This window comes from Cydia fagiglandana, chromosome 12 (assembly GCF_963556715.1).
Source record: "Cydia fagiglandana chromosome 12, ilCydFagi1.1, whole genome shotgun sequence".
NCBI classification, from domain to species: Eukaryota; Metazoa; Arthropoda; class Insecta; order Lepidoptera; family Tortricidae; genus Cydia; species Cydia fagiglandana.
In genome coordinates this window covers 17,319,019-17,331,731 of record NC_085943.1, presented here as the reverse complement: position 1 = coordinate 17,331,731, position 12,713 = coordinate 17,319,019, and the positions used below count along the sequence as shown (strand labels likewise).

The 12,713-nt window shown below is 38.8% G+C and overlaps 1 protein-coding gene across 1 annotated transcript in view; it reads left to right on the top strand.

The window, feature by feature from the left end:
- The window catches only part of LOC134669384 (histone-lysine N-methyltransferase ash1), an 89,997-nt gene that overhangs the window by 1,293 nt on the left and 75,991 nt on the right, over positions 1 to 12,713 (top strand). Inside the window, exons 3-4 of the mRNA XM_063526904.1 lie at positions 133 to 200; positions 450 to 992. Coding sequence (XP_063382974.1) covers positions 135 to 200; positions 450 to 992 — 609 coding nt within the window. The 5' untranslated portion in view covers positions 133 to 134. The remainder of the gene's footprint in view (positions 1 to 132; positions 201 to 449; positions 993 to 12,713) is intronic.

Here is a 12,713-nt window from a genome sequence, read left to right as displayed (position 1 = left end):
AAGATAAAGTATGTTTGGGGAAGTTTTAATGATTATTATACTTTTAGGTATAGAATGTGTCTGACACTCATTAGTGGAAGATAGATTGAGATTGCAATTGATACCTACTAAAGTTGTTTGTTTTATTTACAGAAATGGGTACTGAAGTACCAAAGACCCATGATTCAAGTGGCGAGTCGGATTCAAATACGGATTCAGAGGTATGTTTACTGCGTTTTAATAAATGTGTGAAAATAAGCACATACCATAAAATAACTTCTTAATTATTGCATTTATAGTGCAATTTTTGACACACTGTTTATATTTTGATGCTTCCCGGGTGTTATATGTATAATAAATGATTCAATCTTTTATTATATGTACATTGATAAGGGTTTATAGATTGTTAATGAATACCTACTTATTCAGTCCTGCTAGTGAATAATTGCTTCTTGTCTTTTTGATTATAGAACAGCAGTTCCAGTGAATCATCAGGAAGTGAATTTGAATGCTCAGGTGCTAAGCAGACTTCTGCTTCTAAACCCCACTTCTCCGTTACATCTTGTGACACAGGCCTGAGGCTCAAAATAGCTGCTATTCCTGCTCGGAAGGTTTCACCTAGACGAAGCGCCAAGCCTTCTGTCAAGACGAAACCTTCTGAGGCTACAGACACTCAAAAATCTAAAGTGAAGAAGAAATCATCAAAACTGTCCGACAGCAGTTCAAGTTCGGAGTCTTGCAGCAAATGTTCATCTGATTCCTCGAGTGACGATGATTTGCCTCTAAAAGTTGTGTCAAAAACATTGCCTAAATGCGGACAGAAAGCCAGGACCAAGTCTGTCAAGAGTGATAGTGATGATGATATGAAACTGAGTGAGGCGATTAAGGACATCAAGGCTTCAAAGGAGAAGCAGAGTGCGGCAAAGACTAGTAATGCTGTGAAAAAGACTAAAAGTGATGAACCGGTGGAGGAAGCGGCAGTGAAGAAGGGAAGGGGCCGGCCGCGCACTAAGGTAAGTTTTGCATGACTTTATATTTATACCCTTTGAACTCCACACTTATCGTTTGCGGTGCATGATAATGAACCTTCTTGCTATGCACAAAGGTTGATATTGGGCTGAAGCTGCGTGCGTCAGTTACGTCTTTGGCAATCAGAAAAGTAAAGTTTAGAGCTATTTTCTGGTGCTCTAGGCAAATTTGTTAGGAGCCAAGGTAAAGTTTTGTTGGCTTTCAGTAAGGCTCTACTGGCAGAAAGGTATGATAAGCAATCATTAGTCACCCTTGCTTAGGGTGGTATTCAAGCTATCCAATTTCTTTGTTCAATGTGTATTACGTCACACATTTTGCTTTGATGAGAGTGAGACGCACTGACATGTAATATTTATTTAGATGGCAACTAGGTCCACAATCAATACAAAAACAAAATTATAATTTTTTTGATAACTACCCCTCTAACATTAGTAGTGTGGTGCGACAGATTAATTCGTGTCATGGGTTTGAATCTGCAAGTCAAATCAGCTTATTTGTAAGAATGACCTACGTTTGACGTCACCTCGGAGTCAAGCTGCCTTTACTGTTTATTTATTTTTATTAAAATAGTTGAGAGCTGGAAAATATTGTGCATATTTTTGAATGTTCGTTTTAGTGGTTATTGTAAACTTTGTTTTAGACAATGTGTTGGAATTAAAGAGAAAGACATTGAATAATATATAGTATGTATGTTTATGTAGGTATGTCTGTGTGTATTTTTTTATATGTGTATTTTATATATATATATATATATATATATATATATATATATATATATATACATATGTATATATATATATGTTTATTTACTTTTGTGTGTTCTGTGAAAATAGGATTCATAACGTTTGGGTATAACACCTATTCTTTTTTGATTAAATGCTTGTTTCCGGTACCCCAAGGTTGTCTGGAAGAGATCGCTCTTTAGCGATAGGACCGCCTGTTGTCTGCCTCTATCTTTAATCCATTGTTTTTCTTTAAGCTGTATCTTTTACTGAGGTGTGCCAATATAACATAGCACTCTAATGACTTCATGAGTACTTGCTCGTACTTTAATTAGGGTTGCCAGATCGAAAGGCGCTATTATCGGGAAACAATATAAATTTTTCGGGATTTTGGGACTTAATTCGGGAAAAAAATACATTCAAATTGAAGTGATTATATTAAAAACAACGATATCTTACATTATTGTACTACTACTACGTCAGCTCGCTCGCTCGGCGACAGTTCGGAACTTGAAATTATTGTTTTATAACGTGAAGCTGTTTTTCGGGACAAGTTTTACTTTGTCGGGAATCGGGAACATATGCTAAAAATCGGGAGAATCCCGCCAAATCCCGACCATCTGGCAACCCTAACTTTAATGTATACTTAACTCTGACTTTACCCTTTAGTTGATATTGAAATGTGTTTTAAACATATCTATGTAACAATTGTAACATGATTGTTAAACGTTAACTTTTGGCAACGTTAGCTTTGGGGTTGTATAGGGTCATCAATGTCATCATACTAATATTTTTTCTGTCAAATTAACGCCTATACTATAATTTGCACCTGTTAGTTACACACGCCTTTGTCCACTCTATTAACATCAACGCAAATGGAAAAAAGTTTTTTGTTAGCAATTTTTTATTACTCTATTATTATTATTATGAATGGGCTTACTCATGGCCACAGACTAGCCGAGGCGTAGACGTGGCCTACGATGGAGCGAGCTCGCCCAGAAGGTGCCTGTTCACTCTTGATTTGTTCACTATATTCAAATTCTTATTTTTTTGTATAAATTGTTTCGTAATATTTCTTGGGGGTTAATTAAACCTTTCTAAGTTTTCCCCCGCGACGTGTTGTAAGATTGATGCCCTACAAAGGAAAAACTTTGTTGTTGTGTAATGCACATCGTCTAGAATGTTTTTAAGTTTATAAGTATTCCCTTGACATTCACGGATAACAAATCAAAAAGCCAATTTATTTGTCCAATGTTATTTCATCTGGAGTCCGCACTCCATATTATCGTTTTACTAATAACTAATAACCAATGATCGTACATTTTCCAGCATTTTTGGTGCAGCAGAGTGGTGTTAACGGAATTGGTATAGAGAATTTCAAGGGAAATGGTAAAATAAGGTCAATATTAACGTAATTAATCATTAGGGTTGAAATTATTTATACCAATTCCGTTAATACAGTCTGCTGCTCCAAAAATTCTGGAAAATGTACGATCATCGCTAATAACTTTTAAATTAATATTTTAAGTGTACTTAGTGCAGTTAGTGATCTAACGATGGCACCAGAAGCGACCATAATAATTTGCTTACAATGCAGCCTTTTCGAGTTTGGAGGGTTCCTTTATATAGGCACTTTCACATAGAATTACAGGTTACGTTTCACGATTAGCCATCAGTTAGCGACCTCTAATATTAGGGTGTACCTACACACTATAGATAGTACGCTGCAGACTGCGAGTCAAATGGTTAAAAAAAAACAACGGGTCGCACTCCGGGAGTGCCGACAGAAGTGAAAACTCAATGACTAGTCCAAAATGTCTGCAGCTCTATGTATAATTGACCCATCCTCCTTTCTATTGAAAAACTTTAGTGCCGAAATTGCTGGTCAGTGAGCTTGTTTAAAATTCGAAATTTAGATTTGTAGCGTTAATTGTTTAAAATTCGAATAGAAATTGTAAAGTTACCTTGCAGACCTCGCACCTAAATATATTTGGTCATGATATTTTGAGTTTTATTCACCAGTACTAGAGTTCACTTTTATTAGCGATTTCATCAACATGTAGCTTTATTGAATTATGAGTGATATAGTTAGAATGTAACTGTGAGATCCTCGTATTTCAACCCGTACAAGATTAGAACATTGAGCTTTATTGCTTAATATAATAGTCCAGTTTTAAATAATTGACCTGATTACGATACGTTATGATTAAAGTTCTTTGGTGAATAACATTGTTCGTGACACATGACCTCAGCGTTACGTTACGCTGAATCGAGTTTATCATTTTTTCCCCACCTCAAAAAGTGCTCAGCGCCGCTAAAGAAGTTTTCACTTAAAAAAAAAACACTATCTTGCCGTTGACTGTTCGCTGTACACGCTCCCTTACTATTGAAATAAAAGTCGGCAGTCTCCTTAATTGACAACACTTGTAACAGCTCTGCTTTCTATGAACTCTAATATCGACTTTAATATTCCATATAGATCCCCATCTCCAGCCATTATTGAAACACATTTAAATAGCAACAAACCCTTTTAACATTAACTACACTGGTCCGGTGGGTACTAAATAAGTAAATACTTTAAATGGTACCCCAATTCTTTGTCCATCTAATCCAGTTTCTTGTATTCACAAAAGCTCTTTTATGCGTGTTTACCGCGCCGTCTCCATGTTATGAGGTCTCTTTGTGTCAGCAATAATTTATTAATTGTATCAAAAGTGACGCAGATGCACTCCTTTGTCAGTTCAACAGCCGTATTTGCTTATTCATGAGCTCGCTATTATGATCTTCGTTTTAAACACTGGTGTGTGAAAAAAATCGGGCTTATTTCAAGGATTAAATGCTGAGATGATAAAAATATTGAGATTAATCTGTTTTGCGACGATATTTTAATCTGACTTACATGAATTGAGACATATCATAGTCATCAAATCACCCTTAATTGTTGTGGCTCGATTGCGTAAGAGCGATAAGGGTGAGTCACAGAAAGTGACTGATCAAGTGTACAGTTAAAAAATTGAAAGTGAATCTGTACCTATCCTGTATTATAGTCACCTGTAATGTAATACATATACTAGTAACATGTGGACAGGACATGGGGCCCAAATAATCTGATACGCTCTTAGCTCTACAAATAGAGTCATGTCATGTGTGTACCTACTAACATGAGTTGTGACATTAAAATGTATCACGAACGAGATTGATTCTTTGTTGGTCTTAAAAAAAAATAGTTTAGTTTAATAAAATTTTAGGTTGGGGTGTTCTGTTAAATATCATGCATGAGGCTGTAATCTTTGCACACTTGAAAAATGCCACGTGAGGTTGAATACATATTTACGATTCAAAAAATTATTAGCTACTTAAGTATTTTGAAGCCAGGACATAGCCGACGTTAATAGAACTCCAACGAAAGTGTCATCTTTGTTGTATTGTTTCCTCATTGTAACAGTTAGTCTGCATTTAGGATGATTGATTGTCTGTTTGGCCTGCTAGTTTGGTCTAGTTTTTGCTTACCTCTATTGAAAGAAGTGGTTTCTATTTGAACCTAATTTTCTCAGTGTTGTTTTGTAGCTAAAAGAGTATTATTTTTCTCTGTACGTTCAGACTCATCAATCGCTAATCGATTATTAATATTATTATCGACGTAAAAGATGTTTAAGACGATGCCAGTTGTTTGTGATAGTCTTGGTGGCTTTACTGGCTGGCAATCGCTGGCATAGAGATGTTTACATGAAGCCAATGAATGCCATTCCAGTACCGTGGTAGCGTTGGCATTCCACTGAGATAGGCGCCACACACTGGCATCACTGAAAATCAGTTCAAATGATACAGTCTTTACTTTCAAGCAATATGAAATATGTTAGTATAAATCGATTGATTGGTCACGCATTTATTATACCTATTGTATTAGAAATAATGATGTACCTGTTAAATTCATTGAATAGATTGTATATGCATGTGGGGTGGCTTAGCATATTTTCTTTGAGAAAATCGATTATTCGCGGCATGGGTTCGCGGGCCAAACTTTGCAGCTCTCTACTTCCATTAGTTATCGTGCGCTTGCTGCTAGGCTAATAATGTCTCAAAAACCGGGCAAGTGCGAGTCGGACTCGCGCACGAAGGGTTCCGTACCATAATGCAAAAAAAAAACAAAAAAAAAGCAAAAAAAACGGTCACCCATCCAAGTACTGACCCCTCCCGACGTTGCTTAACTTTGGTCAAAAATCACGTTTGTTGTATAGGAGCCCCATTTAAATCTTTATTTTATTCTGTTTTTAGTATTTGTTGCTATAGCGGCAACAGAAATACATCATCTGTGAAAATTTCAACTGTCTAGCTATCACGGTTCGTGAGATACAGCCTGGTGACAGACGGACGGACGGACGGACGGACGGACGGACGGACAGCGAAGTCTTAGTAATAGGGTCCCGTTTTACCCTTTGGGTACGGAACCCTAAAAATTAGGAAGTCGAGGTGTTTTTTTTAACAAAACACAAATTGTGATCTTGAGATCCGTAGAAACTATGCGTACCTATTCCACGAAATTGTTTATGGATTAAAAGACCTAACCTAACTGAACTAATTTCTGTAAAGTTCTATGAAACGACTATTTATGAGTACGAATTGTTCGTGTCCATTAGACTGAAGTTGGGTGAACACGTGAACACGTGGCCTCGTTTTCTATATTTAACTTTTGTCTAAGCATTAACTAAGTATGAGGTCACTACTGACGCTGTCTAGGTTTCGAGAAGTGTACCTGCATTTTATAGCTGGTACAGTCGACGTCAAAAATATGTTTACACTTTACCTTATTTCTTTGTTATTATAAGGCGAAAAATGTAAACATTTATAACGTTGACTGTACATACATAACAGACAGGCTATGTATTCTTGTAGCTTTCAGAATTTAGGTGAACCGAACTTGGAGACATGCCAGTGTAACTGAGACCCTAAGATTTGTGTAAACTTTACATACTTACTCATAAATTGCAATTAAGTATGGTGTAAACTACACTTACACCTACGTACAATTTTGCAAAGCCGTCGATAATCGTCTCGCCTTTGATGATGGAATGCTCTCGTCGTCATCCGTCTAGAAATATGTAGGTATATTATTATGTCGGCAGCCGATCGTAAGATCAGGGCAGATCGTAATGTTCCTGTGTAATGTTTTGAAGATAGTCACATTAAACCAATATATAGGTAGGATAGGTTCGTTAGGCTGCTTCAGATGCCCGAAGGGCAAACTGCCCAGAAATAGGAGACCCACTTGGGGCTCCGTCGACTCAGAGAACGAGTCAAACATTTTTACTAGGGATGTACCGACTAGTCGCCGACTAGTCGGGAAAGCCGACTATCCGGCCACATTTGTAGTCGGCGATTAGTCGGCGACTAGTCGGCAAAAATGGCCGATTAGTCGGCACTTTATTAGTGAAATAAAAAACAGAAAAAAAGGAAATCAACAGTCAATATTTACCATATGTTTTATGTTTATTTTACAAAAATACCTATTCAGGGTGCATACGAAAAGTTTTGTTCATATAATTGACAGTTTGATCGTTATCGTATGTTGGTGAGCTGGTGTTTTCCTCTACAGGTCGATCTCAACTGATTCTCGTGTAATTTCATGTGCAAGTTCGACAGTTATTATTCTTTTATTATTCAATTTTTGTTTTTTTTTAATGGTGGAGCCATGAGGAACTATTAATGTTATTGCAAAATTTAGAGTCTTTAGTCAGGGCATGTTGCTCGTAAAGATGCTGAGCACAGGGGATAGGTTCTTAACTGGCTGCTACGTACGGGAAATAGAGCCTTGGAAAGTACAAATTGTACTGACGGTCTGCTCAGGATTGCAAAATAAAAGAACTAAGAACAGAAATTGAACAAGGATTCTTGTGATAGGTCTTTGAACCTGTAGAGAACGCCTGTTAGCCAATCTAAATTATGATGAATAGCGCAGCCAAAGGAGCAAAACTATTGTTTTTCACCTGAACTTATACGAAACTAATGATCTGGCCGACTAGCCGACTAGTCGGCCGACTAATCGGCCATTCGAGCGCCGATTAGTCGGCTAGTCGGCTAGTCGGCCAAATCAATAGTCGGTACATCACTAATTTTTACGTTTCACGATATGCCTGATCTTACGATCGGCCGCCGACATATATACAAAATCTAGTCGAATGCGAGAATCGCATCATTCGAGTATACTTGCCTTATGTTATGATTGACCTGTGACATACTCTTATTCGAGTTTTTAGTTCTCTCATGACGTTTATCAGTTTTGTATGTACGTTTACGAAGATGACAATTTCCTAATAATGGTCAGTTAAGAGTGTTAAATTGCTATTAGTGCCATTGCCATGTAAACGGAGTGTTATACTGGTTCGTCTGAGTGTTTAACTCGCCTACTGTTCGATTAGCTATTAGAATATAACATCTGCTATTCATACAATGGTAGGTATATCAATTCCTTCCAAAAATAGCAAAACTGTTTTGTTTATCGTACTCATGTTTGTAATTGATTTCTAAGAACGTAGCCCTATTAAACTGATGTTTTGCAATTTCAGTTGCAATGCTTTCCGTATTCAAAGAAAATGCAACATATTTAGTTCAGAGTTCGACATACTAGCCATTTTTTTTCGAACGTACATTACATAAAGAAAAACAAAACTTTCATTGAAGAATTGCTAGTTTTGCTATGATTGGCCGTTTTCAGGCCTTTTCTTTGCTATTACTAATAGAAATAGTATAAATATGAAAATGAAAAATGAAAAAATATTTATTCGCTAACAAATGAAATATAATGAAGTATATTTCTCAATTCCGAAATGTATGTACTTCTAATGTAGGCTAGCGCAAGAGCACAAACAACATGAAGGATTTAAATTGTGAAACGAAGATAGATTTGTCTGTTGTGAAATAAAATGAGGCATAACATAATATATGTGCCGTATTCAACCAAAAGATTCGATTATCAATTAAGCGGGACATGTGGCCAGCATGTGGCATGTTGAGGGATTTTAGGCCACATTTGGATGAAAAGAAGGCCACGTCTGATAGACGACATTCGTGGGGCAGTTCTGGATGAGACTAGCTCAGAACCGGGATAAGTGGCGTAGACAATTAAGAGCAATTTGAAATCGCTCTTATCGACAATCGTCAAGGTGCGTTTTGCGTGAAAACGTCCCATTTATGTACCTACCTATGTAACCAGTTTTCTTTAACCAGTGCTCTTTATAAGGCGTTTGATTTGATCGCGAGGTGCAGAAAATAGAGCCCAGTTCGCACCATTATAAAATGGTTGCGGTGTCGCGGTCGTTCACTTTGCGGTTTGCGGACTCCAATTGCATAATGTTGTTACTTGTTAGAAAGCGCTAACAGAACAAAGCTCCCATCAAACAAATGTTTAAGGCTTTTAAATGTGGCGGAGTGACTATGGAATTCGATACCCACGATTTATTACTTTTATTAGACATCTTAAATCATAAATTTGGTTCCCCAGAATCGAAATCCGGGCGTGGAATCCATCTTCCAAATAGGTTTCCGGTTTTCCTGACGATTACTCTTTGGATCGAATTTATGGAAGCCAGTGTTAATAAAATGTTGATTTAGTAATTATTTGTATTAACTACTACAGATTAATGGGGCAAAAAACCAACACGTTGAAATAAAAATGTATCACTTCTAAATTAATTGGTCGTTTTGAACGTTACTCTTTTTTATTAGAACTCGTTGAGCAGGTTTAATGTTTCTATTCTCATACCGGCCTCGGGGGCCCAAAAAGGATCACCAGTCACCAGTCGTTGAAAAAGTCCGTTAAATCGATTTTTAACAAGGTTTTAGTTCTACCTGTCCCGATGTTTATTTGCCTGAAATCAAACCTTGCAAGTTTAAATTTGACCCACTTCACTTCCCTTATTTCTCATTAGGCTGATGTTTTTCTGTTGTTGTGTAGGCATTCTATGTGAAGTCGAAATATGAACATATAGGTATGAAGTAGCCACAATAATTTTGTAGTCTAAACTGTAAAGTCCTAAAGTCCTAAAAAATTAAGTGTCTAAAGACAAGTATTTAGAGTTGGCAATAAGTGCATCAATAACCAAAATTTGTGACAAAATGTATAATCGGAGGCGAGGAACGCGCGTTCCCTATTAAACTAGTAGTTAATAGGTGCGTGCATTATCGTTGGCAATTAAACGTGTGTTGTGACAGTGCATTGCGTGGCTGCTAGAGGGGTAGCTAGCCCTATTCTCACCCTACGTACTTACGTTCGGTTGAACGCACCAATATAACTGTGAGCTCGAGTGTAACTACTACGCGTAATCTTAGGGTGCATGTTATACTTGATGTCCTGACGTGATCGCTTGCTTGTGGTCGGATCGTATTGCTAATAAAGTCGAGCTTGCCCATAGTCCCCATAGCTTACTGAGCGCAGGTGAACGAATGTTACAATCCTGAGGTACGTAGCAGTAGTCCTTTGCCGGAAGGCGCTCTGATACTGGTTCCTTGGGTCGTTTGACCGGCCTGCTCTCTGAATAACATCGCAGCCCTTGGAGGTGCGAGCGAAGGGGTAGGTGTGCATTTAATTAAGGCGGTGGGTGCGCTTGGCTCGCGTGTCGGCCGCTGCATTTCCGGTGCGCCCCCGGCCGCTTTCCTTCCCCGGCGTGGAAAGCGCGGTCGTCACCCGGTATTAAAATTTTTCACGTAAACTGGTTTGATAGCCCGTTGTGGTGGGGATCGCGAATACGCCGCGCCGGTCATTAGCTAGCTCGCGTTCAGCGCGCGCGCGTCTCGGGCGCACGGATCGCGTCGACGCGCGATATTCCCGCCAATCGCTTTATTGACTGTGCCCGTGAACTGTGGATCTTGGATCGAAGTGATCATAGTGCTGTGATTAGACTGCCATAACATTGGATGTTTCGTATGAAATTGTGTTGAATGAGGTTTAGGTAAAATTGGTATACCACAATGACTTAGTTTGGATTTGACAGTTGGTTTAAATTTTGAATTTTTTTATCACAATTTAAACCAACTGTTACTTTAAACTAAATAAGTTTATTCCAAACACAACCCAAAATGATGTTAATGTACACAAAATCAAAATGTTGTAAAATGTCTCAGTCCCAAATTAGAAATAATGATGATGTATACTTAAATACTTTATGCCTAACTCTTATGTTAATAAATATGTAGAGCGCGCGTTATCAGTTCATTAATTCGTGATCACGTCTGTATCGCGCCTCGCGACACTAATTTCATGCAAAACAAACAGAAAACAACCGTTGATAAGCGGGAGCGTTGCCGAATATCCCTTATCAGAGTTTAGCCAAGGTCGCGCTATCGGCCCGCGGAGCCGATGGATTCGTCCCGAGATCGCTCTACTGCCAATTACTCATTATTATGACTGCATTTTGCTTTGTACGTATTGCTATTGTTAGATAAGCGTTTAGCACTTCAACTCAGTTTTAAGTGTGTTAATTAAATTTTAAAATATTATTGTGCGAGTCTTATAAGAGTTATAAGAAACGCGCCACATTGAAATGAAATGAGATTATAATTTTAATTTATCGTACCGTAGAGTACCAGTCAATAGTTCATCATTTTCTTGTCGTTTTTATTACTTTTTTAAATACTACTTGATTGAAATATTTTATTATACCTAATATGCTTAATATTAAGTGCAGTACCTATATCTTGTAGACTTTTCTGTCCAAGAAACACTTAGTTGTTTTGCTTAGTCTCTTCATGTTCATTTAAACAGTAATATTTATGACATGTTCCTTAAAGCATACTAAAGCATAATCCTCGCAACCGAAAGTTAGGATAACTCTGATAGTCATCTTGCAATGTGTGATGTAGTTCGCGACCCAGTTGCGCGTGATTGAGGATAAAACAATATAAATAGCCCGTCAATGCTAGTGTCGGCCCGTCAGGCGCGCTAGTGAGAACGTATACAGAAACCTAACGCCAAGAAAGTTGTAGAATTGTGATGTTTTACGAGAGATAGACAAACGGTATGCTTACCTTTATAGGACGTGCTCAAATCCAAACAGAAACGTTAAGAGTGAAGTGTTGTGAAGTATACAATTACCTGCAAGTTGGTATATACTATAGCTGAAAGTAAACTGGTAGACAACGGAATGCTTCCGTTGATAGTGCGCCCTCAATTGTAAAGACAGTGCATACTTCCTCGAGTTCTTAGTGCTTGCAAACATAGTGTGAGAGTGTTGACTTGTGGTGTGTGATGCTGGCATGATGCGGCACGCAGCGAATGCGGCGGCCTGGACCGCGCCCGGCGAGGTCTGGGAGTACGTCAGCCAGCTGGTCAGCTCGTACCACGACCAGCACGATTGTCAGGTACGTTGTCTGTACAGGGAGTGTGTGTGATGCGGCACGCAGAGAACGCTGTGGCCTGGATCGCACCCGGGTGAGGTCTGGGAGTACGTCAGCCAGCTGGTCAGCTAGTACCACGACCAGCACGATTGTCAGGTACGTTGTCTGTAACTATGTACACGAAGTGTGCATGATGCGGCACGCAGCGAACAGTGCGGCCTGGACCGCGCTCGGCGAGGTCTGGGGGTATGTTAGCCAGCTGGTCAGCTCGTACCCCGACCAGCGCGATTGTCAGGTACGTTGTCTATACAGGGAGTGTGTGTGATGCGGCACGCAGCGAACGCGGCGGCCTGGACCGCGCCCGGCGAGGTCTGGGAGTTCGTCAGCCAGCTGGTCAGCTCGTACCACGACCAGCACGATTGTCAGGTACGTTGTCTGTACACGATGATATGTGTGATACTGCAAGTGTGATTTTACTATAATCTAGGCATGTAAGAGATTTTATTTGCCTCAAACTCAAAATAAATCTAACGAAGAAAAGACTACGACGGCCTTGGACAGTTGTCCTCTCAACTTTTTCAAACATTGTTTTAGATTGAAATGTTAAAAATGCCATCCAGATTTGTTGTGATCCAGCGATCCTCAACGAAGTCA